Here is a 27,225-nt window from a genome sequence, read left to right on the forward strand (position 1 = left end):
TCAGCTTCCCTATCAAATCTAAAAATCTCAAATAGAAAACCGAAGAAAATTAACAATAATGACAAATGGTTTGATGAAGAATGCAAAAATCTAAGAAAGAAATTGAGAAACCTGTCCAACCAAAAACATAAAGACCTGGAAAACCTGAGTCTACGCCTTCACTATGGTGAATCACTAAAACAATACAGAAATACACTACGGAAAAAGAAGGAACAGCATGTCAGAAATCAGCTCAATGTAATTGAAGAATCCATAGACTCTAACCACTTCTGGGAAAATTGGAAAACACTAAACAAACAACAACACAAATAATTATCTATCCAAAATGGAGATGTATGGGTAAACCACTTCTCCAATCTTTTTGGCTCTATAACAAAGAATAAAGAGCAAAAACATATACATGATCAAATACAGATCTTAGAATCAACTATTAAAGACTACCAGAACCCACTGGATTCTCCAATTACATTGAATGAGTTACAGGACAAAATAAAAACCCTCCAACCCAAAAAGGCCTGTGGTGTTGATGGTATCCTCAATGAAATGATCAAATATACAGACAACAAATTCCAATTGGCTATACTAAAACTCTTTAACATCATCCTTAGCTCTGGCATCTTCCCCAATATTTGGAACCAAGGACTGATCAGCCCAATCCACAAAAGTGGAGACAAATTTGACCCCAATAACTACCGTGGAATATGCGTCAACAGTAACCTTGGGAAAATCCTCTGCATTATCATTAACAGCAGACTCGTACATTTCCTCAATGAAAACAATGTACTGAGCAAATGTCAAATTGGCTTTTTACATAATTACCGTACAACAGACCATGTATTCACCCTGCACACCCTAATTGACAACCAAACAAACCAAAACAAAGGCAAAGTCTTCTCATGCTTTGTTGATTTCAAAAAAGCCTTCGACTCAATTTGGCATGAGGGTCTGCTATACAAACTGATGGAAAGTGGTGTTGGGGGTAAAACATACGACATTATAAAATCCATGTACACAAACAACAAGTGTGCGGTTAAAATTGGCAAAAAACACACACATTTCTTCACACAGGGTCGTGGGGTGAGACAGGGATGCAGCTTAAGCCCCACCTTCTTCAACATATATATCAACGAATTGGCGCGGGCACTAGAAAAGTCTGCAGCACCCGGCCTCACCCTACTAGAATCCGAAGTCAAATGTCTGCTGTTTGCTGATGATCTGGTGCTTCTGTCACCAACCAAGGAGGGCCTACAACAGCACCTAGATCTTATGCACAGATTCTGTCAGACCTGGGCCCTAACAGAAAATCTCAGTAAGACCAAAATAATGGTGTTCCAAAAAAGGTCCAGTCACCAGGACCACAAATAGAAATTCCATCTAGACACTGTTGCCCTAGAGCACACAAAAAACTATACATACCTTGGCCTAAACATCAGCGCCACAGGTAACTTCCACAAAGCTGTGAACGATCTGAGAGACAAGTCAAGAAGGGCATTCTATGCCATCAAAAGGAACATAAATTTCAACATACCAATTAGGATGTGGCTAAAAATACTTGAATCAGTCATAGAGCCCATTGCCCTTTATGGTTGTGAGGTCTGGGGTCCGCTCACCAACCAAGACTTCACAAAATGGGACAAACACCAAATTGAGACTCTGCACGCAGAATTCTGCAAAAATATCCTCCGTGTACAACGTAGAACACCAAATAATGCATGCAGAGCAGAATTAGGCCGATACCCACTAATTATCAAAATCCAGAAAAGAGCCGTTAAATTCTATAACCACTTAAAAGGAAGCGATTCCCAAACCTTCCACAACAAAGCCATCACCTACAGAGAGATGAACCTGGAGAATAGTCCCCTAAGCAAGCTGGTTGTGGGGCTCTGTTCACAAACACAAACACACCCTACAGAGCCCCAGGACAGGAGCACAATTAGACCCAACCAAATCATGAGAAAACAAAAAGATAATTAATTGACACATTGGAAAGAATTAACAAAAAAACAGAGCAAACTAGAATGCTTTTGGCCCTACACAGAGAGTACACAGCGGCAGAATACCTGACCACTGTGACAGACCCAAAATTAAGGAAAGCTTTGACTATGTACAGACTCAGTGAGCATAGCCTTGCTATTGAGAAAGGCCGCCGTAGGCAGACATGGCTCTCAAGAGAAGACAGGCTATGTGCTCACTGCCCACAAAATGAGGTGGAAACTGAGCTGCACTTCCTAACCTCCTGCCCAATGTATGACCATATTAGAGAGACATATTTCCCTCAGATTACACAGATCCACAAAGAATTCGAAAACAAACCAATTTTGATAAACTCCCATATCTACTGGGTGAAATTCCACAGTGTGCCATCACAGCAGCAAGATTTGTGACCTGTTACCACGAGAAAAGGGCAACCAGTGAAGAACACACACCATTGTAAATACAACCCATATTTATGCTTATTTATTTTATCTTGTGTCCTTTACCATTTGTACATTGTTAAAACACTGTATATATATAATATGACATTTGTAATGTCTTTATTGTTTTGAAACTTCTGTATGTGTAATGTTTACTGTTAATTTGTATAGTTTATTTCACTTTATATACCCACTTTATATAATATCGACCTCACTTGCTATGGCAATGTTAACACATGTTTCCCATGCCAATAAAGCCCTTGAATTGAATTGAATTGAATTGAAAGGCTTAGACAGAGCAAGGCTTAGACAGAGAAAGAGGTACAGACAGAGAAAGAGGTACAGACAGAGAAAGAGGCTTAGACAGAGAAAGAGGCTTAGACAGAGAAAGAGGTACAGACAGAGAAAGAGGTACAGACAGAGAAAGACGCTTAGACAGAGAAAGGCTTAGACAGAGAAAGAGGCTTAGAGAGAGAAAGGCTTAGACAGAGAAAGAGGTACAGACAGAGAAAGAGGCTTAGACAGAGAAAGAGGCTTAGACAGAGAAAGAGGCGCAGACAGAGAAAGGCTTAGACAGAGAAAGAGGCTTAGACAGAGAAGGCTTAGACGGAGAAAGAGGCTCAGACAGAGAAAGAGGCTTAGACAGAGAAAGAGGCGCAGACAGAGAAAGGCTTAGACAGAGGAAGGCTTAGACGGAGAAAGGCTTAGACAGAGAAAGGCTTAGACAGAGGAAGGCTTAGACAGAGAAAGAGGCTTAGACAGAGAAAGAGGCTTAGACAGAGAAAGAGGTACAGACAGAGAAAGAGATTTAGACAGAGAAAGAGGTACAGACAGAGAAAGAGGGTTAGACAGAGAGAGGTACAGACAGAGAAAGAGGCTTAGACAGAGAAAGGTTTAGACAGAGAAAGGCTTAGACAGAGAAAGAGGCTTAGACAGAGGAAGAGGCTTAGACAGAGAAAGGCTTAGACAGAGAAAGAGGCTTAGACAGAGAAAGAGGCTTAGACAGAGAAAGAGGCACAGAGACAAAACATAGTGTGTGAGAGAAAGATGGAAAGGGAGGCAGAGAGAGAAACAGAAACCCATACAGAGACAGAGGCACAGACAAAACAGAAAGTGTGTGAGAAACCGGGGAAGAGAGAGAGCAAGAGAGAAAGAAAGAGAGAGAGAGAGAGAGAGAGAGAGAGAGAGCGAGAGAGAGAGAGAGAGAGAGAGAGAGAGAGAGGTGAGAGGTAGAACACTGTCTCACCTCAGACTTGCACTCTGACCAGGGGCTGTATCTCCATTGGTAACAGGGTCTGACAGGGCAAGGCTTCCACTGTTCCCTCTGACGGGGGCAGGTTCGCCCATCACCCTGGGGCACCTGGAGCATCGTTCTCCTGCGCCACAGCTTCCCTGTAGAGAAAGTTGTTATTTCACACTTCTGTCTCTCAAGTGGATGATTGAGAGTCCAAGGCCCTGTGCAAAATCAAATTAGGTTGTGATTTTCTAGATAGTCAACAAAATGATGTATAGTGGCGGAAACAAAAAGAAAGTCCACTGCATTTCAATGAAACATACATTGTTGTTGTGCTGGAAAAAATAATATTTTCTCGACATGAAAAAAAACCCAGATTCCAGATATGTGGTCCCCAACCCGTCTTGATTGAATAGAGCCTTGTTAAAGACTGGGAGTGCCTTCTAAGCTATTTAAGTAGAGAAAAGGGTCTTCTGATAACAGCATCATAGACGCCCCCAGATATACTCATGTATATGACTCATATCCAGTTCCATCACAATGATCTGGGGCTCTTTCAGGGGCTTCACTGTAAAAGATCACTATCACGTTACACCACTATCTCAGGTAACTTCATTTCTCATTTCTCTCTTCCTCTCTCTCTCTCTCTCTCTCTCCTCCCCCCTATTTAAAGTGGAATTTAAAACAAATGAAATCGAAGAGACTGTGTAATATCAGGGGGGTGTCAGGAGAAGGGGTGAGGGGGACAGGAAGGAATGCTCCTTCTACCCAAAATGCATGTTAAGTGAGGTACCCGGGGGATAGACGTGACACAATTCTGTCAATTAGCTGGTGTCTAATGGGAAACTATCCCAAAATGATATAATACATTCATGTTCAGTAATGCATACCACTTGAAAAGCCACCACAGAAAATAAACTAGATCCTGTAAACTATGAACACTATGAAAATTGAATAACAAAAAAGCTCACTGTCAGATATTACAATAGCAATTCAGATTCCATTGTTCATAGGGCTAGGGTTATAGTAGAGCCATAGTAGAGTAGTGTCTCCACCCAGTTTGGATCACACTCCCTTTACTACTATAGTAACTTGCTGCAACATCCTATCAGACATTATAGTCTCTGTCATCTGATCTAACAACCCAAAAGGCCAACTCCATCCATCCAAAACACTAGCCTAGGACCATCCATCCACAGTGCTTGCCTATAAGCCCATTCATTCTAACCAGGTATTTAACTCCTAAAGGTTAATTGTCCTGTGTATTTCCTTCACAGGCACAATTACTCCCCTCCTAACTCAACTGAATTAATCATATTAAAATTTTACAAAGCCCTTTTTACAACAGCATTTGTAACAAAGTGCTTTATAAATACCCAGCCGAAAACACAAAAGAACAATCAATGCAGAAGAAGAAGCACAGTGGCTAGGAAAATTCCCTAGAAGATAGATACCTTGTAAGAAGGCTAGAGAGGAACTAGGGTCAGAGGAGTGGCCAGTCCTCTACTATAGCTCCACTAGAGAGGAACCAGGCTCAGAGGAGTGACCAGTCCTCTACTATAGCTCCACTAGAGAGGAACCAGGCTCAGAGGAGTGACCAGTCCTCTACTATAGCTCCACTAGAGAGGAACCAGGCTCAGAGGAGTGACCAGTCCTCTACTATAGCTCCACTAGAGAGGAACCAGTCTCAGAGGAGTGACCAGTCCTCTACTATACTCCTACATACTCCTATAACAATTGTCATAAATCTGCCGTAGATGTAATTTATATTATCTCCATGTGTCAGTGTTATTTTCTCTACGGCTGACTGCACACGCACAGGGCCTGGGAGGCCTATTCTGCTCCTTAATGTTGAACACAATTACAACAGAGTCCCCCGGGCATGGCTTAGCCTGCAGCTACTCTCTATTCTCACACATCTGCCAATTCATCTTCTGGTGAACCACGATGCATTCCCCGTAGAGAGAATTGTTGCTGCCCCCATAGAGGGTCTCTCCTTCCTTCAGAGATTTTATGCCCGTGAAACCGTGAGAGAAATAAACTCCCAGGTTTTTTTAATCAGCAGTTAGGGTTTTCTTGAGATTTTCTCATGTGTGCTTTGTTTCAACGGTGGTTCAACTCAAACGGCGGTTTGCTATTGCATGCACCCATGGTAAGTATTATTCTCCAATGGGATTTTGATTCTGTGCTCTCTGGGGCTGTCTCTCTACTCCCTCGACGGGTGGTCTACTGACAGCGGTGAGTTTGGGGGTGAGGAGCAGTGTGTGACTGGGTGGGCCGCTGGGTAAGGGGGAAGAGCTAGTGCCAGATGTCGCTATCAGTGTTTGGCCGAGGAACACACGTGGTTGTGATTATCTATGCACACAGGTCTGATATGCCCCGGGAAACTAGTGTGTGTGTATGTGTGTGTGTGTGTGTGTGTGTGTGTGTGTGTGTGTGTGTGTGTGTGTGTGTGTGTGTGTGTGTGTGTGTGCGCGTCAGACCTGGGTTCAAGTATGTGTAATTGAGTATTTGTTATGAAATAGTTATTTTCTGTGTATTTGAGTATTTTCAAATAATGTGGCTGGAATCAACTACTTCTATTGGAAGTATTTGAAAGTATTCTCAAATAATGTCCCTTAATAATACTATTTGAATGCATGAGTTAGTGTATTTGAATATTTTCAAATCAGTGCGACATGAAAACACACATATGCGTGCACGAGTGCCTGAGCGTGCATTTGTGTGTGTTTTCACATCGCAGTTATTGATACGACACATTGGTGCTTCCAGGTGTCTCCATTTCCTTTAGAAAAAATTCATAACCTGCAATTCCTTGCTCAGAAACAGATATTAGCTACTCAACATAACCGTGTCCTGCCATCCGACATGGAGGTAAAAAAAATCTACTCCAGGATGAAAAGGAGTGAGTGAGAACATGTTCTCTTCCCCTCCTCTTCCTGTGGTTCACCTGCTGCTACTCTATCCCTCTTTCCTGTGAAAATTCCTCACTTTGCCTGAGGACAGATTAAGGGCTACCACAGTAGCTAGAGCCTGTATTGGTTTCACATCTCGACCTGTATTTGCTTTCTGCCCAACTACGACACTGGCCAGTGCTCTGAAGGACTCCTGAATCCTGGAGTGGTCCCTCAGGCCCAGAGCACACAGGCTTAATGGACCGCCAATCAATCCTCTGATCCTATAGAATTACACATGAGGACATCATCATCCCTCCCCCTCCTTCTCTCCCCCATCCCCATCCCTCTCCCCCTCATCCCTCTCTCCGTTGGTTTAAGGCTCACAATCGTTTCCCTCTCACATCATAAAACGTTTCCCATTTCAGCCATTACCCTGGAGAGGAGAGGTTCTGGTTGTTTCTGAGCTGTGTGTGGTGCTGGGAGCTGATCAGCAGCACTGTGAACCTGCAGCGCTATGAGCAATGAGCAATGATTCACAGACTACCCACCGTGCCTGTAAATCCACACCCTACATTACAATATAGATTTGATGTAATGTGGACTATAACTTACTTGAATGAATGGATACATAGGCTAATGACTTATATTCACAGACAACACACTACGCCTACAAATTCACTGTCTAGCTGCACACAGCACATGGAGGGGCTGTAATGATCTATAGAAAAATAGATAGGTGACAATGATAGGTGAATGTACCACTTAATCAGTTCTCTGTTGTTGTGGCTTGCCCTTCAGAATTGGGTTCACTTAGCCTTGAATGCATTCCCAGCATTCAAAGATGGAATCATCTTTCTGAACACAAAGTCAGGTGAGAGTGGGTCAAAAAGATGGTGACGTACCTGCTAGTCCACAGGTTTGTGTGCACTCGGACCAAGGTGACCAATCAGATAGCTGGCAGTTGACGGGACACTCCACCACACAGGAAGCGTTCATCTGCCACTTCCTATCCAGACCCAGCTGAAAGAGAAACAAAAAGAAAAGTACTTTATTGGGCTATTTGTGGCCAACGAGAGATTCTTCTTCCGGCCTCTTCCCAAGTCCCCTAGTCAACACACAAACGTACACAAACAGCAACCTGTCTGGATTCTGAAGACAGAAGATTTGCTCTTATTAATGACTAATGAGCTTTGGAATGGAAAGAGAAGAACACACACCTCTTCACAGAACTTGAGGTCGACAGACTTGCCGTCACTTCGTACACAGTCCAGCATGCGCGTCTTTATGCCACTACCACACACAGCTCTCTCACTCAGCTGACATGTGCTCCAATCTGCATGAAGGAAAAAGAAAACAGGATAAAACCGAGGCGGCCTTTCTCCCAACCTCTTTTCCTCTCCATTGCACTTAGTTCAATCTCAAATGTCATGCGGTCTAAATATACTCGAGGTAAGATGAAATTCAATAATGTATTTACAGTCCAGAGCCATATTTCTATATTGATATACGTCTCTGGTACCAACCATTGCATAAAGTCATCCAGGCTGACATTTGCCTTACCGGTGATGTTATAGGAGTAGTGATAGCAGTTGCTGTTGAGGCTGCAGGGCTCGGTCTCCGTGGTGTTGGGGCACAGCTTCCCCTCTCCAGGTTGACGGATGAGGCATGCCGTCCTCTCTCTCGTGCTGATTTTGTTGCATGGCTTCAAGCAGAGAATAAGTCAATCAATCAATCAATCAATCAATCATTCAGATTATTTTATAAAGCCGTTTGTACATCAGTCGTTGTCACAAAGTGCTTTTACCGTGACCTGACAGGGAATCCACTTTTAGTTTGCCGTTTAATGCGAACCAAATATGAAACCCTGTTCAAGTGAAGTTACCACTTTCCGACCAGCAAATCGAAAAAGGTTTTCCATGAATATATTTTTCTTCCTACATTACTCTCTGTCTATTTCCACCTCTGCCCATTTTCCCAACCAACCCCTGCTAGATAAACTGGTCTATTCAGGTGTTGGTGACAGGCGTTTCTATTTGGAGTGCTGTCTTCCCCTGCAGGGACATATTCCATATCCAAGGTAATTCATTTTCCCAAGGGATCCGTGGCAGAGTGCCTGGGAATGGGAGTGGCAGGGACTGTGACACGGGTGACCCCTCTTCCCAATAGAGGTTCACCACAGGCACATGCACGCACACACACACACACACACACACACGCACACACACACATACACATACACAAGGGGTGACAGGGTGGTCACAGCATGCTATGTAGAGCTGCATAAGATCATCTTCCCTGCTCAGTCATCACACCCTCTCTCCCTTTGTTCATTTCTCAGGATAAATCACAGCTATTCTCCCACCAGAGATCAATATCCACTGAATAGCCATCATTTAAATTGGTGTAAGCCTTGCTAGAACATCATACTAAATTGGTGAGAGCCCAGTAGGAGAAAAACACATGCCAAATGGACATCACCTAAATGGCTACGAGCCTTGCTGGAGAATCACACTTAACGAATGGCATCCTTCGAAACTGGTGAGAGCCCAACAGGAGAATCACACTTACCGAATTGCTATCGCTAAAATTGGTGCAAACCCAAAGTGAGAGTTGCTGGCAAGAGCTCTGCTGTGAATTGTTTTTTTTTCACTGTGGGAAAATGGCCCAAACAGGTTAATGGAGAGTAGACACTTGGCATGATTGGCCAGTTATTAAATGTTAAGGTGTGAGACAGAGATCCATGGTGAGAAGCAGAACACCTCTGTGCTCTCCAGCTATGAGTTAACCCTTTAAGCAGTCTACTCTTGCTTTCAGTGTTCAGCACCACATAAATAAACAGCAAAAAAAGAAATGTCCTCTCACTGTCAACTACATATATTTTCGGCAAACTTAACATGTGGGATGAACATAATATGTGTATGAACATAACAAGATTCAACAACTGAGACATAAACTGAACAAGTTCAACAAACATGTGACTAACAGAAACGGAATAATGTGTCCCTGAACAAAGGGGGGGGTCAAAATCAAAAGTAACAGTAATTATCTGGGGTGGCCACCAGCTGCTTTAAGTACTGCAGTGCATCTCCTCCTCATGGACTGCACCAGATTTGCCAGTTCTTGCTGTGAGATGCTACCCCACTCTTCCACCTAGGCACCGGCAAGTTCCCGGACATTTCTGGGGGGAATGGCCCTACCCCTCACCCTCTGATCCAACAGGTGCCAGATGTACTCAATGGGATTGAGATCCAGTCTCTTCGCTGGCCATGGTAGAACACTGACAATCCTGTCTTGCAAGAAATCGCGCACAGAATGAGCAGTATGGCTGGTGGCATTGTCATGCTGGAGGGTCATGTCAGGATGAGCCTGCAGGAAGGGTACCACATGAGCGAAGATGATGTCTTCCCTGTAACACACAGCGTTGAGATTGCCTGAAATGACAACAAGCTCAGTTCGATGATGCTGTGACACACTGCCCCAGACCATGACGGACCCTCCACTTCCAAATCGATCCCGCTCCAGAGTACAGGCCTCGGTGTAATGCTCATTCCTTCGACGATAAACGCGAATCCGACCATCACTCCTGGTGAGACAAAACCGCGACTTGTCAGTGAAGAGCACTTTTTGCCAGTCCTGTCTGGTCCAGCGATGGTGGGTTTGTGCCCATAGCGACGTTGTTGCCGGTGATGTCTGGTGATGACTTGCCTTACAACAGGCCTACAAGCCCTCAGTCCAGCTTCTCTCAGCCTATTGCGGATAGTCTGAGCACTGAAGGAGGGATTGTACGTTCCAGGTGTAACTCGGGCAGTTGTTTCCATCCTGTACCTGACCGGCAGGTGTGATGTTCGGATTTACCGATCCTGTGCAGGTGTTGTTACACGTGGTCTGCCACTGCGAGGACGATCAGCTATCCATCCTGTCTCCCTGTAGCACTGTCTTAGGTGTCTCACAGTACAGACATTGCAATTTATTGCCCTGGCCACGTCTGCAGTCCTCATGCCTCCTTGCAGCATGCCTAAGGCACGCAGATGAGCACGCAGATGAGCAGGGACAATGGGCATCTTTCTTTTGTTGTTTTTCAGAGTCAGTAGAAAGGCCTCTTTATAGTGTCCTAAGTTTCCATAACTGTGACCTTAATTGCCTACTGTCTGTAAGCTGTTAGTGTCTTAACGACCGTTCCACAGGTGATGTTCATTAATTGTTTATGGTTCATTGAACACACACGGGGAACAGTGTTTAAACCCTTTACAATGAAGATCTGTGAAGTAATTTTGATTTTTAAGAATTATCTTTGAAAGACAGGATCTATCTGAGTTTAGCATAGAATACATTAGAATTGAGGTGGACATTTCTTTGCTCCCAACCAAACCCAACCAACCAAACCCAACCAACCAAACCCAACCAACCAAACCCAACCAACCAAACCCAACCAACCAAACCCAGAAAACACAAAATATCTTAAATATTGCAAAGGGATAAAATAGGTGATAAAACAACAAGGTAGTCAGTATCTGTCCATACCAGTGAGCAGCGGCTCCAGACCCCCCAGTCAGACAGAACACAGTCCTCAGGGCAGGGCAGCTGGCTATCTCTGGCCCCAAGTGGCATCTCCTCTGGGTCACACAGGTAGTCCTCCACAGAGTCCGACGGCCCATCCATAGTGTTCTGCATACACCTGGACAGAGGGGGACAATAGGCTAGTAGTACTGATTGGCCCTGTCATGCCAAATAGTGTCGTTGTTGTTGTCCCCCCCATTCGATCAGGTCTAGCTTCCGTTGCTAGGGCTGTTGCTAGAACTTGCAAAATTCTGACCAGCCTACACTCCATTTGGAGCTGAAATGAATCATTCAAATAGGTTAAGTTGTATCTATATGAGCTGTTTGTCCATACCTGACCTTTCTGGTCTGCACTCCTTCTCCACAGTTCTCCTTCAGGTCCACGTTGCTGACCTTCCAGACACTCCAGGGTTCAGCCACCCACACATACTGACCACAGTCACTGAGACACGGCACCACCTCATACACCTTGTGAGAGACCACTAGACTGTAAGCCATCTATAGTCACTATAGCCATATATAGCCATCTGTAGTAACTCCAGTGAACTTTTAGTCATTTTTGTGTGATTTTTAACATTTTTAATTGTGATTAACTGCATTGTCTGAAAGAGGAAAACACAATGAAAATATCCAAAATACATAAGCTAAAATCTACAATGCCATGTAAAAACAAGTTGACATCGAAGTTAAAGAAAGTGTGCTTTCTCAATTTACCTAATTTTGCCAACGTTACTTTGGACAAAATCAAGACGTCAATATTCTTGTCATAAAAAATCATTTAAAAAATCTTAAATTACAGCTCGCTTAGTTATTTCAGAATCGCGATGAATCACAACTGGATCATCTGTTTTAATCATTTGACAGCCCTATATAAAAGGCAAGTGACAAGTCACTCACCTGAGCCTGTGGAGGGGGTCAGTTCATACACCCAGGAAAAGAAGAAGAGACCAGGGGGAAACAGACAGTGTGTGTTTAAATACGTGAGTATTATAATGAAGTTCAACATGTTCTCTTGATTCTCATAGATTTCACAGTTCCTTTCCCTTCTTTAATCTTACGAGTACAAGCCCTAACTCGGCTAATGAATAAAACACCGAAAGATGTCCACTCTGGCTTCTTTAAAAAAGAAACACTGTTTTGGTTCCTTTAATCTAATGCATTAAATCATAAGTATTTTAATTAAACATTGAAACGAGCCAGGGACCTCTACCATCTACCATGTTCTACGTGAGAACAGAGAGTCAAGACCTGTCCAGAAACCCCTCCCGAGTAGCGCAGTGGTCTAAGGCACTGCATCTCAGTGCTAGAGGTGTCACAACAGACCATGGTTCGATTCCAGGCTGTATCACGGCTGAGATTGGGAGTCCCATAGGGCAGAGCACAATTGGCCCAGCGTCTTCCGGGTTAGGGTTTGGCCGTGGTAGGCCATCATTGTAAATAAGAGTTAAATAAAATAAATAAAATATCCCTTACTCTTTACCCCCTAGACACTAAGTTGTGGAGATCTGAGGAAATTTGATTGGTTTAAGCAATATGGTACAAATCTGTCCAATCTTCTCAGATCTCCGCAAGTGTCTAGGGGTTGTTTCTAAACAGAGCCAAGAGTGATGGACGTCCCCCAATCACCTGGTTGACGTGGTCGAGTTTGGGGCACGGTCTACCACCGTTGTAAGGCTTCTCCCTCAGCCACTTGGAACGCACTTTGACCCCGCTGCCGCAAGACTTGCTGCATCGTGACCAGTTGGACCACTCACTGAGTTTACAGTCAGACGGACAGGGGATGATGCAAGCCTCCTCAATATATCCTTAAACCAGAAAGAGAGATAACTAGGCTTCAGTTTCATCATCTGACAGTTTACACAGTTAGTGATGCATCAAGCTTCAGTTATACAACATGCTGTGAAATTGGGTTGCAAAATTTAAACTCTAAAATATCTAACTGAACAGCACCTGGAGTAAATCCAGCATTCCTACTGATGAAAGAGAGGATTATAAAGAACTGCGATGGCAGCGCAGGGCAACACACACCATTATAACACTGTTTACTGGAGCTTGGCAAATACAATGAAACGAGAGAGCAGCAGCCTGTTGTGTGATTTAGAAGGCTGTTGTTTTCTGTGTGAGTCAGTCACACACACACAGAGAGAGAGAGAGAGAGAGAGAGAGAGAGGCTGAGAGAGGGAGATAGACAGAGAGAGAGAGAGAGAGAGGGAGGGAGAGAGTCACAGACACAGAGACAAAGAGAATGGCGAGAGCGAGAGACAGACAGAGACACACAGAGACACACAGAGAACAACAGAGACACACAGACAGAGAGAATGGTGAGAGCAAGAGAGAGCAAGCGAGAGAGAGAGAGAGAGAGAGAGAAAGAGAGAGAGAGAGAGAGAGAGAGAGAGAGGTCATGATTTTTTGTTTTTTGGCAGGAGTGCCTCTCTCTCGGCTTGTTATTTATGTTTATCTGCACGAGGGTGGATTACTGAGCCTCATTTGTCCACTGAAAGACTAGGGAGGACATTGCTCTTAGCTGAAGCTAGTTCACAACACAGGAACCTGCGAGGATCCACAGTAATGGAAAATACATTAACATATTATGAATGAGGAATTTTGAGTTACAGTAAGAACCATCAATAGTTTAAGAGAGTAGTGCGTGCCAATGTTGCCTCAGTATTACCATTACATTTCATACTAAGCCGTAGGCAGAACTTAACCGCCAGGCAGAACTTAACCGCCAGCCAGAAGAGGACTGGCCACCCCACATAGCCTGGTTCCTCTCTAGGTTTCTTCCTAGGTTTTGGCCTTTCTAGGGAGTTTTTCCTAGCCAACGTGCTTCTACACCTGTATTGCTTGCTGTTTGGGGTTTTAGGCTGGGCTTCTGTACAGCACTTTGAGATATCAGCTGATGTACGAAGGGCTATATAAATACATTTGATTTGATTTTGATTTGAACCGCAATCATGAGTAGGTCGGTTCAAGGAAATAAAACTTTAGGTTTTGATATTGGCAACACCTTTCAGATATAAAAATATGTTGGAATGCCAAAGTTGTTCGAAAAATGTATTGGTTTGAAAGCTGTATAGGTAACCATTTACCTTCAATGAATTTCAATTCATTTTAATGTAATTTATTCATTTCATTTGTTTTTATTTTTATTTCATGTATTTAAATTATTATAATAATTTGAGTAATAATCCAATTTAAAAAATACAATAAAATAATGTAATCTATAGCACGTGTGGGAGCCAATCAGGTAGGTTGATTGTGTTGTTGGAGCAATAGAGCTACAATACCAGTAACTCCTGTATAGCCATTGCATCATCACTGATCTCCTTGGGTTCCTTAAGCTTGAAAAAATGCCACCCTAATCCCTTCACAGTGTGACATGTAGGGCACTTGGGCAGTGGTGATGGAGAGGTAGACATACAGTACAATAGCAGTAGCTAGTGTTTAACAATTGCTTGTGCCATCTCATCACGTCGCAGCTCTACACTATCAACCACACCACAGGCCCCATACTGCAAGTGAAGCTATGATTCATAAAGGGATGGGTTTTTACAGAGAACAAACACTGAAGCCCACTCACTGCTGTAAGCACTTGGTTCAGTGCTACAACCTTCCATGAGTTAACATGGAAGAGACAATAGCACTGTGATTCCTAACTTTCGTCTCAGCGTTGGTTCGAAGGCGATACTACTGTGTATTCCTGATAATACAGCTTGTTGGGACGAAAACAGCTCTGATGCTCTACATGTGCATTGCATTCTCTTTGGGGTTTTAGGTTGGGTTTCTGTATAAGCACTTTGTTACATCTGCTGGTTTAAAAAGGGCTATATAAATAAATGTGATTGGTTTAAATGTGATTAATGTTCCTTTGACATATTTGGGCTAAGGGCAGAGTGACTGCATCAAGCTGAGCAGGCCCTTCCTCTTCGTTATCACATTGATTTGTTCTCTATTGAATTTACAATCAGTGGATGCTGATAAGGACACAGTGAGAAGAGTGTTTGCTCTGCACTCTCAATCTGACATCAAATTGGTTCGAATGGAGCCACATCAAGAGAACACATATGTAAATGCTGGAATAAATACTTTCTTGATGGAGAGAACAAGGGAACAACATTATTGAAACGTATTCAATAATGAGCTGAATCAAATTGATGAGAAATCCAAAGACCAAAGCCAAAGCATTTTCAATTGCCTTATCTTGCATTTCTCCACACTCGTTTTCTGTTTTCTGTAACAGGAACTAGCCTGTTCTGTGTATGATGATGTCTTATCACTGAGCAGGCCTTTAAATGGAGATACAGACATCCAGTATAATATCACAGTGGCTATGTTAAATGCATATAGCTTCAAGGGAGTTGATGAGAGATGGAAGAGAGACACTGGATGTGACTCCCCGTGGCTGTTGCACCGTGACAAAGGTACTGCAGACTTATCATCATAACATCATCATACATAACGAGGTGATGTCCTCCTTATAGACATGAACAGTAATTGGATGTTGGTGAGAGGCCTGTAAGACTCACCGTGGCTGTTGCACCGTGACGTCTCCACCAGTCTGTTGTCCTGGTCGTAACACACCATGGCCTGGTAGCGGTAGCCCTGGCCACACTCCTTGATGTCCCCCTGGATCTTCATGCCCGGCTGGCCCTCCACACGGCCACCCTCAGGCAGGATGCAGTCCGACCAGTTCCCCACGGGCTGGGCGTTGTACTTGTTACAGGGGCAGTACTGGATCTCACTGAGTGGGTACATCTGGTTGTTCTTACACTGGTCTCGCTTTTTGCTCTTCCCTGAGAAGAGAGAAGGGAGAAAGGTAGGACAGGCGATCAATCAAACTCATATGCAGCCTGGCTGTGTCTAACTCATATAACCCGAACGGCAATCACTTAGATTGGTAATAGCCAAACCGGAAAATAACCATAGTACTGAAAGAAACGTTGTAAAAAGCTGATATCCTGGATCCAGATAAAGGATAGAGATGATCATATATATTTTTACTCAACATCCGCTAACTTGGACCAGGTGAAAATGGGGGGTTCGATACAAGTCACTTTCAGCAATGTGAGTTTTTCCTGAAGAATCTCAGGGTCCTATAGGATTATCCTATATAATCCTTATGCTATACATTCAACCTCCCTCCAGGCATACTATGGAGGGCACTTAGACTGTTGACTGACCAAATAAGATTTGTGACACTCTGGCATTTGACTATGCAGTGATACTGTCTCACTCACACTGGAACCTTAACGTCAAAGTCATGTCAAGTACTTCAGTCTCTTTAGGTAGGAAGCTGCACTTAACAGATCTATAGGACCAGAGGAAATAGGATCTAACCCTCATACTAACCTTAATCATTAGGGGGATGAAATAAATAAATATGTGAGCCTGTATCGGTATTTACTTCTTCTGAACTTGCAAACTGTGGCCAAAGGCTCTAGTCACATTGTGTCTCTACACAGACAAAAAGGACTAAGTTAGTGAGTTTACTGTACTTGTAGACCTAATACAGTCCACTGAGAGACAAAGAGAACTAACCTCAGAGTTTCCAGGATTTCCTCCATCAGCATAGCGAACTGCTTCAGAGACTGACAGTTTGGGGTTCTAATCAAATCAAGCTGTATTTATTCAGACATGGAATGCAATGCATTCTAATAAAAACAAATAAAAACAATACCAATAAAAGCTGAAATATTTACTACACAACAAACATAAGATTTAAAAAAATGAAAGAATGACAAAAGTGAAACGACTAAAAAACACCCTAAGGAAAGCTTAAAAGATGTGTTTTGAGATCTATTCCACAGTCCTCCTGTCATAATAACCAACAGAGGACATGGAAATCAGATTATATCCCAGAGAAATAGAAGTGCAGTGAATGTAAGTAACCTAATTATATATATATTTTTTATGAGCATGGCCATATTACTATTACACCATATTAGATGACTGTCATTCACATTCCATTAACCCAGTTCAATGTAACTGTGATAGGTTTAGGCTACTAAAGGATACTCAAATTTTCCCTACACCCATCATGAGGTTGCTACAACCTAGCCTATGAATGAATGTTTACAACGTAGGTGTACAGGTCATGATCAAGGTGACAGACAGTGACACATTCAATACCGCCTTGTGCACTCTTGCCTGAATCTAGCTGATATAGGGTGTAATCATTAGTCCAACAGTTGCAAATGAGAGTTTCTATTGGACAAATGAATGTATGTTTATCCCTGTTTCGTTTCTCTTGCTTCTGTTTAAGTTTAATATGCAGGCTGTTTGTCTAGCCACCCGACAACCTGTCCGCTCAGCCCTATCCCCTCCTCCCTTCTCCGGACCAGACCTTCTCCCATTCCTCACTTCCCTCCAACTCATTCAAGACCACTGGCTGCATCCCCTCTGACTTCAAAATGTCCCAAGTCGCTCCCCTCCTCAAGATACCAACACTCGACTCATCTGCCTTCAACAACTATAGACCTGTATCCCTTTTATTTTCTTTCCAAAACACTTGATTAACTCTCTCATCTCTCTCAGAACGATCTTGTTGAGCCTAATCGGTCAAGACGGATCACTCAACTGAGATTGTGTCACGGAGGCACTCCACACTGAGCTCTATTCTCTGTCTTCTAGATCTATTCACTGCCTTCTACCCTGTGAACCATAATATACTCCTCTCCACCCTCTCAGGCATGGGTGTCAGGCTCTGCACCCTCTTTGATTGCATTCTACTACTTGGGAGGCCGCTCCAAACAGGTGACATGGAGAGGATCTATTATCTGCACCATGTACTCTCACTACTGGTGTCCCACAGGGCTCGGTTCTAGACCCTCTCCTTTTTGCTCTATACACCAAGTCTCTCAGCTCCGTCATATACTCTCATGGTCTCTCCTATCATTGCTATGCAGATGACGCTCAACTGCTTTTCTCCTTCGGATGCCCATTTTGTGACATGCATCTCTGTGTGCCTGATAGATATCTCAGCTTGGATGTCGGCCAACCACATCAAGCTCAACCTCAACCCCGGAAGCACTGCCCGCTGAAAGACCTCTGCATCACGATTGACAACTCCACAGTGTCACCCTCTGAGAGTACAAAGAGCTGTGACCCTGTCGTTCTCTTCAAACATCAAAGCAGTGACTCGCTCCTTCAGGTTCATGATGTACAACATCCGTAGAGTACGACCCTACCTCACACAGGAAGCGGCGCAGGACCTAATCCAGGCACTTGTTATCTCCCGTCATGACTATTGCAACTCTCTGTTGGCTGGACTTCCTGCTTGTGCAATAAAACCCCTGTAACTTATCCAGAATGCTGCAACCCACCTGGTTTTCAACCTTCCCAAGTTATCCCATCCAAAGCTCGCATCCACTACAAGAACATGGTGCTTGCCTACGGAGCAGCAAGAGGAACTGCCCCTCCTACCTTCAGGCTATGTTCAAACCCTACACCCCAACCTGAGCACTCCGTTCTGCCACCTGGTCTCTTTGCCATCCCATAGGGTGAAGGGCCCAGTCCAAGCTCTCTATCCTGGCACCCCAATGTTGGAACTAGCTTCACCCTGAAGCTAGGACAGCAGAGTCCCTGCCCATTGTGCGAAATCACCAGAAACCCTACCTCTTCAAAGATTATCTTAAATAATCCCCCTCCTCCAAAACCAAAGAACTCTTTCCTTAACCAACACTTGCACTTGAAATATTAAGCCTTCTGGCTCTTTTTTGCAAGAATGAATGCAACGTTATAGCCTAAAACCTTATGATAATATCTTATAAATAATCACTATGTGGTGGTCAGCTTGTTCAGAAAGTTTTCCAACAGAATTGGCAGAATGAATGCACCCCTTATCACATGCAAACACAGTTCACTTTCATAGCTACATACAAACAGAAGGATCGTTTTGCTCATTGTATAATTTCTTCTCGCCTCTACATGCTCTCTGCCTCCTCTCACCTTTTCCCTTTGCGTGTGAACTTCAGAGCACAATACATCAGTTGTCTGTGACCAGATGAAAAAACCTTTCCAAGCCAAACCTTCATATCAATACCGCTAACCACTACACACAGCCTGCATCATTGTCACCATATTAGCTGAGGTCATAGTCAATATAGCTTCTAGAACTAACACGTTAGTAAACCCGATATAATCATGCAGTACAGTGTACAGTTAGCAAGCAGTTTAGCAGTTACACCTGCGGGCCCCGGTGGCAATAAATTAATAAAATCAAACACTTACCTTGACTTGGAAGAGTTCCAGTGTTGGACAGCCATAGTGAGCTAGCTAACATAGCATCCCTCTATGTTTAAGCCAGGTATTTGAATAGGCTAAACTAGCTAGCAGGATTCGCTAGCTAAGTGAAAGTGAAAAAATAAATACTACGAAATATAGCTAGCTCTCTCTCTCTCGCTTCTCCTTCATTTTTAAATAAATTAATTTGTTCAAAACTATTGCCTTTCTCTCTGATTTAACTACTCACCACATTTTATGCACTGTAGTGCTAGCTATCTGTAGCTTATGCTTTCAGTACTAGATTCCTTCTCTGTTACTTTGATTGGGTGGACAACATTTCAGTTCATACTGAAAGAGCTCTTATAGGTTAGAGGACATCCTCCGGGTTGTCATAATTACTGTGTAAGTCTATGGAAGGGGGAGAATCATGAGCCTCCTAGGTTTTGTATTGAAGTCAATGTACCCAGAGGAGGACGGAATCCAGCTGTCCTCCGGCTACACCATGGTGCTAACCTCAGAGTGCTGTTGGGGCTGTTGAGGCTATAACCTTCATTGCAAAACAGTGTTTTTAATTCAATTATTTGGTGACGTGAATAGATTTAGTATATATTTTTTATGTTTCACTATTTTTATTTTCATGAAATTCACTGAGGAGGATTGTTTATCCCTTCATCCTCTGAGGAGCCTCCACTGATATCCACATATAATTGAATTCCACAGTTTGCACTGAAACTGTGTGCTTTAGGAAGAAGCCCACTGTGGGCAGCCCACTCAGTACCATTGATTTAAATGTAAATGTCACTGATATGTCTACCTCAGATGAGCCTCTCAGAATAGCACTAAAAACACACAAGCAACCCAGAAGAGGACAAAAATAGCCTATAGTAACATATGTAGCATAATAAACAAGGTTTATGAAATTAACATCAGAAAACATTAATATTCTGTTCATCTCTTATTAAACACACTTAGATCATTTCTGATGATGCAGTAGTAGCTAGAGTATACAATGTTACAGAATACAGTATATAGTAAAGATAGAAATGCAAATGGAGGAGGTGTTGCTATGTAGGTCCAGAGTCATATTCCTGTTAGGCTGAGAGAGGATCTCATGTCAGATGATGTAGAAGTAAAATGGCTACGGGTTCATCTGCCTCACCTAAAGCCTATTCTCGTAGGAAGTTGATGTAGACCAACAAGTGCTAAAACTCAGTATTTGGACTATGAATGCTGGATAATGTAGGTGATATCAACAGAGAAGTATATTTTCTGGTTGACCTAAATATTGACTGGTTGTCATCAACCTGACCACTCAAAAATAAGCTCCAAGCTGTAACCAATGCCTGCAATCTCGTTCAGGTTATCAGTCAACCTACCAGGGTATTTACAAACAGGACAGGAACTAAATCATCCATGTGTATTGATCACGTCTTTACTAATGCTGCAGAAATCTGCACTAAAGCAGTATCCACACCCATCGGATGTAGTGATCATAATAGACAAAAAATAAAAAACAAGTTACAAAGACTGGACCTAAAATTGTGTATAAGCAATCATACAATAGTTTTTGCAAGGATTCCTAAGGATTCCTAAGATATGAAAAATATTTGTTGGTCTGATGGATGTTATGAGGAACAATCTCACGCCGCACTTGAAGCACTTATGAAACTGCTTCTTCCGGTTACTGATAGGCATGCGCCCATCAAGAAACTAACTGTTAAAACTGCCAAATCCCCATGGATAGATGATGAATTTAAAGACTGTATGGCTGAGAGGGATGAGACAAAGGGAAGAGCAAATAAATCTGACAACATAGACTGGCAAACATACAGTAAATTGAGAAATCACATAACTAACAAAAATAAGAAGAAACTATACTATGGAATGAAGATAAATTATATAAAGAATTATAGTAAAAAGCTTTGGAGTACTTTATATGGCATTCTAGGCCAAAAAGCTCCATCCTTCATTGAAGCAGATGGCTGTTTCATAACATAACAAAACCACTTTTTTTGTTGACAAGATTAGCAAACTTATGCATGACATGCAAAAAACAAATGCTGAGCCTTCATATTCATGCATAATGGACCAAGTAATGAAAGACAAGCACTGTAGTTTTTGAGTTCTGCAAAGTGTGTGTGGAAGAGGTGAGATATTAATAATGAAGAACAAACCACCTGGTACCGACAACCTGGATTGTAAATTGCTAAATTTGGTAGCGGAATACATTGCCACTCCTGTTTGCCACATCTTCAATTTAAGCCTAGAAGACTGTGTGCCCTCAGACATGGAGGGAGGGAAAGGTCATTCCACTACCCAAGAATAGCAGAGCACCCTTTAATGGTTCAAACAGTTGACCAATCAGCCTGTTACAAGTGCTTAGCAAACTTTAGGAAAAAATGGTGCTTGATCAAATGCTAAGTTATTAAAATGTACACTTTCAGCATGCTTACAGAGAAGGACACTTTTGATGTCATTGATCATAACCTATTGCTGAAAAAAATGTAGGTGTTATGAATTTGCATCCTCTGTCTTATTATGGATTGAGAGTTACCTGTCTAATAGAACAGACGTTTTTTGTTTATGGAAGTCTCTCCAATACAAATTCAGTTGAGTGTGGTGTACCGCAGGGCAGCCGGCTAGGGCCATTATATTTTTCTGTTTTTACTCATGAGCTTCCAATGATCTGGCATAAATCCTGTGTGTCTATGTACACTGACAACTCAACAATAGACGTTGGCTGCAACAACAAAATAAATAACTGACACCCATAACATAGATCTCCAGTTATTTTTAGAATGGGTAACTAGCAATAGGCTGGTGCTAAATATTTCAAAAACTAAAAGCATCGTTTTTGGGACAAATCAATCGCTCAACATCAAACGTCATTTAGATCTATTATTGAATAATGTGGCGATTGAGCAAGCTGAGGAGACTAAACTGATGGGTGTAACCAAAACTGTCATGGTCAAAACATATAGACTCAATGGTTGCTAAAATGGGATGAGGTCTGTCCATGATAGGGTGTTGCTCTGCCTTCTTGACATCTCAGTTGACCAGACAGGACCTACAGGCCCTATTGTGGTTAGGTGCGACAAAGAGGGACATACGTAAATTGCAGTTGGTCCAGAACAAAGCAGCACATACTGTATTGCACTTAGATATACACGGAGGGAGATGTCAATCTCTCCTGGCTCAACACTGAGGAGAGATTGACTGCATCACTATTGGTCTTTGTGCGAGGTATTGATGTGTTGAAGGTACCGAACTGCCAGTTCAAGCAGTTGGCATACAGTTCGGACACTCATTGGTACCACAAAATATTATTATATATTATGTATTTGACCTATGTGTGTATATGTAAGCAATGTGTGACCATTTACATTTACTGTATGTACTTCTGTCCTTGAGCTGTTCTTGTTTATTAATGTTCTGTGTCATGTCACGTTTCATGTTTTGTGTGGACCCCAGGAAGAGTAGTTGCTACTTTCGCAGCGGCTAATGGGGATCCAGTAAAATACCAAATACAAAGTTAGTTAGTTTACTGTACTTGTACAGCCTACTCCAGTCCACTCACCCACTAGCATCCTCTTGCGGGTCTTGACACCCACACAGTCCTGTGTACAGGAAGAGAACTTGGACCAGGCGGTTAGCTGGCAGTCGTCCTGGCATGGGAGCTGGCAGGGCTGGGTTAGAGAGGGCATGGAGCTGGCAAACTTCAGACATGCTCCCATGTCCGCTTGACCCCCGTCCTGCTTCCAGCATGAGACAGCTATAGAAAGAAAGAACCAAAGAAAGAACAGGGAATGAAGTGGTGGTTGCCATGGTGTGAGGAAATAAGCTTTGGTACACACGTTGGACACTTTTCATTAGGGGAGACTCACAATCTCAATTGGTTAATGCCCCTTGGCTGCATTTGGAGCTAAACACGAGAGTCCCATCACAGGCGATCAAGACCTGACTGTGTTTAAAGTGATGATTAACCTACAGTACTGTCACTGTGGAATCTGGAATGACGCATTGCTAGTTGGTATGACTCACTACATTGCCTTCCAAATTGCACCCTATTCCCTGTCATGATCTAGTCAAAAGTAGTGCACTACATAGGGAATAGACTTAGATTTCACACGCACTCTCTGTCTCCTGTTCGCTCAGTTAATAGCACACACAGAGGCGAGAACAGCATTAAGTGATGAAACTGAACATAGGCTAATGTCTATTGACTTTCCCACCCAAACAAACCCGACTAGATATCATTGAATGAGGAGGAGCCAGAGCTCTGTATTGAATTGTCTCTCCCCCTGTGTCAATGTCTACACAGATACCATTACAGGTAATGTGGCCTAATGTGGAGTGTGAAGAAGGAGGTTGAAAGGTGCTCATCATCTGATCAGATAATGGTCTTCTACTTCAAGATGCTACTAGAGGTCTGGTGAAAGGAGTGGAAGAAGAACTCTATGCTCTCAATTCACTGACTGACACCATTTTGTAAATCGAAGACAGATAGATGCATTGTTGCCGCTCTCTGTCATGCTTTGTCGAGTTCAACACAAAGCAATCCACCAGAATTAACATTTTGGGTTTAAACCTTACTGTAACTAATTCATGTCTGGTACAGCTATAGGGAAGAGTTTTGGAGGAACGATTTGGTTATTTAACCACCAGTCCCAGCGAAACATTTAGAAGGAGATGAAAGATACATGAAGATACATGAAGCCCAAGGTGTTACTTTGATGCCTAACTCCCTTTTTCTCACATCAACAATACTACACACTTCCACAGTCACATGCACAGTACCAAGCAAGTTAAATCAAGTGCAGATCAAATATTTAAATGTACTTCACATACAATATGAATGTGACCGGTCTCTCATGACTGTCAATATATTCAAAACCATGAAAAGGAAAAACCGAAGTAGGCCGAGATGCAAAAATAATATACTTAATTTAATCCATGGTCAAATAATATTTTCTAAAGGTCTCTCATGACCAAGGTATTTTCTTATATATCCGTCAGTTCAGACTCTTTGCCCCCAGAATCAAATTGAGTAGCGCATGCAGGATTTTGTTGCTCACCTCTAGCCTGCAGTCCAGGCCCACAGGTCTCCACAGCTCCAGGACTGTCCTGACGAACGGACCAGGGAACCAACTGGCATCGCCTCCACTTGTGTGTTTTCCACCTGCAGTAGAAGAAACAGGACACAGCTGAGTCATCTTTAGAGTCATAGTCAAAGTCTTGCTCTATTTAACTTGATACCGCTTTAGTCAAAAGAGTAGAGTGGTCTTGGTGGATGATGGATGATGGAGCCTTACCTGTATCCCAAACAGACAGACGGCGACTCACAGTCTCTCTCCTGAGTCAACACCTCCGGGCAGTCCTGTCCCCCGTTGGCTGGCAGCTGGATGATGATGCGTTTCCTGTTCTGTTTCCTTTTCGTGTTGCCACCTTATAATAACCCATAGAAAAACACTTTATTCACACACTGGCCCAATCACTAGACAGAGACAATAACAGCAGCACTCAAGCTACTTCCATCGAGTCTTGAAGTGGAAAATTATCATGATGAATGCCTGTTACCTACTTGAGTAATTGCAAATCACAGGTCCTTGAAATGTCCTTGTAAAACAAGTGTTTTGTTTGCTGTTGACTTTTAGCAGCTGTGTGTCATTAACCTTGACCATGAACACTAAAACGTAATGAAGGAGCACAGCTGGTTCCCAGCTCTCTAGTCTGGTGTTCTCCAGCAGATATGTACTTTCCTGACCAGTTCGGAGAGAAGGTAATGAAATAATCAAGTATGGCATATTGATTGATGTGGGCTTCACTTTTCTGCTGGTTGGGTGGTGGAGGTTTTATTGCCCTTACAAGAAGTCCATCAGAATCCTATTACAGTGGCCATATCCATGTTGCAATGTATGATCCATAGAGGTAGCTAGCTACAGGAGATATATACTATATTCATATTGTAGGATATTCTGTTAAATTGACAGCTCCAATGGTTCTCCAAGAAGATGGACAAATCCATGACCATATACTCCTAGTAAAGCCAGATGATCTGGGTGCCACATTTGAAATAATACAAGCAAGATTACTAGCAGAGACAGATTAAAGGATAAAAAAAAACTAGGAAAAACAAGGCAAATTACTGTTCTTATAGACTCTATAAAGTATTTCTTAGCAAATGTTCCTAGTCATGTGAAGTATTTCATGAATACAACACTCAATCCCGGGAAATGGATATCGCAAAAACATGTATGCTAACAAGCGTTTTCTAGTTTACAAAGAGGTTGTTGCAGTGCGGGCAAATTGCTTTAAATTGGCCAGGCACTTTGTTTATTAGCAGCATTTGTTCTAGTTCTTCATATAGAAAAATGTTGCCAGGCAACAATGGGTGTTCGTTGGTTGCTGTTCTAGGATGTCACAGCTCCTACAGATTTGACTTGATGATTCTCTCAGCTCGAAATCAAATATTTGAAGAGGAGAAGAGAAATCATTTTATAGTTGTGTAAGTGTTTTGCTCGTCAGATTTGTCCATTTGTCAGGGCTGTCGAAACCAGGAAGCAAACACTTAACAACAGACCCACTATTATTTAGAATGCTCTGTTCTAATGAACTTCTTCACATGCTTTGAAGCACATGTTCATTTCAAAACCATATGGCTTAGGCTCCATCTCTCGAGCATTTTTGTCATGGACAAACTGCTCTGTATCTGTTGTACTGTAATGCATACTTGACAATAATAGGATGTACCTGCTTGGCATATTGAATGCCACTCTCTCTTGACATCTCTCCCAATAATGTGTACTTGAGTGTGTTGAGAGGCCTTTACATTGAGAAGTTTGAGAAGGCTAGTAGGTACCTTCTTTACATGTGGCAGGGCAGGCACTCCAGTCGCTGTAGGGGGTGACGCTGCAGTCTCTTTTACATGGCAGGAGGCAGGGCCTGACCGTCTCAGGACGAATACTCTCCGGACACCTGAAATCACATCATTTAGACGTGTCATACTCATTCCACAGAGGGCAGTGTCTGCGGATTTTTGCTCCCCCCTTGTACTTGATTGATGAGTTGATGAATGTGTGGAGATGTGTGCGAATATCATTTATGTTTATGAATGCATATTTGTCTTGTCAAAATAATCCAACTGTTTACAGTATACAGTATATCAATACTGGGTCCTTGTTGTAAGGAATATCAGGGATTCTCCAAATATACTATGAATTACTGGCTTTAGGGCTTCAGATTAAGCCCCTTCATTGCTTTGAATATCATATCACCTCTGTAACAGTGCTACATTGTTAGCTAATTCATGTCCTGTAATGGTAATGAACTCATAAGCATATCATACCTGTTTCATTCGTGACATTATACAATTTCATTATTTGATATTATGATATATTAATATACCGTCCCAAACCTAGTGGGATCAAGTGTGTTTAGTGATAGTAGTTGTAGCTGTAACAATTTCACACCACAAATAAACCCTAATAATGTTCATGGGTGTGAGTCCCAGAGCAGCATGGTGTGATAGTGTGAAATGGTAGCTGGGTAAAAATAAACCCTGGATGGGAGAATCATAAACCGCAGGAATAAAACTGCCCAGGGTTCATTACCATACCCAGCGTGGAACCTAGCTCATCCCCAGTCTGCCTAGTAGCTCCAGCTCATCCTGCCAGGATAATGCTACTATTAAAGCTGAATAAATAAATAGCTAATTCATTACTATGATTCACGTCCCCTGGCAGATACCCTTAGGGTGGTAGGGAGGGAGAACCCAGATACTTTAGAACAACTGTCTGGAACCCAGGCAGAAACCCATCAGGGAACCCGTCAGCTCACAGCTATGCAGCCAGACAGACAGTGGTAACAATAGGATATTGCTCCTTCTATAGATAGATACTGG

At 42.7% G+C, this 27,225-nt stretch overlaps 1 protein-coding gene across 1 annotated transcript in view; it reads right to left on the bottom strand.

Moving 5' to 3' along the window:
* The window catches only part of thsd7aa (thrombospondin, type I, domain containing 7Aa), a 156,038-nt gene that overhangs the window by 22,707 nt on the left and 106,106 nt on the right, over positions 1-27,225 (bottom strand). Inside the window, exons 9-21 of the mRNA XM_021572358.2 lie at positions 26,185-26,300; positions 24,638-24,770; positions 24,401-24,504; positions 22,903-23,097; positions 15,629-15,895; positions 12,729-12,907; positions 12,000-12,005; positions 11,437-11,570; positions 11,067-11,220; positions 8,106-8,247; positions 7,763-7,878; positions 7,448-7,565; positions 3,661-3,806 (exon numbers count right to left, since the gene is read on the bottom strand). Of these exons, the coding sequence (XP_021428033.2) occupies positions 3,661-3,806; positions 7,448-7,565; positions 7,763-7,878; positions 8,106-8,247; positions 11,067-11,220; positions 11,437-11,570; positions 12,000-12,005; positions 12,729-12,907; positions 15,629-15,895; positions 22,903-23,097; positions 24,401-24,504; positions 24,638-24,770; positions 26,185-26,300 (1,810 nt within the window). The remainder of the gene's footprint in view (positions 1-3,660; positions 3,807-7,447; positions 7,566-7,762; positions 7,879-8,105; positions 8,248-11,066; positions 11,221-11,436; positions 11,571-11,999; positions 12,006-12,728; positions 12,908-15,628; positions 15,896-22,902; positions 23,098-24,400; positions 24,505-24,637; positions 24,771-26,184; positions 26,301-27,225) is intronic.

This window comes from Oncorhynchus mykiss, chromosome 18 (assembly GCF_013265735.2).
Source record: "Oncorhynchus mykiss isolate Arlee chromosome 18, USDA_OmykA_1.1, whole genome shotgun sequence".
NCBI classification, from domain to species: domain Eukaryota; kingdom Metazoa; phylum Chordata; class Actinopteri; order Salmoniformes; family Salmonidae; genus Oncorhynchus; species Oncorhynchus mykiss.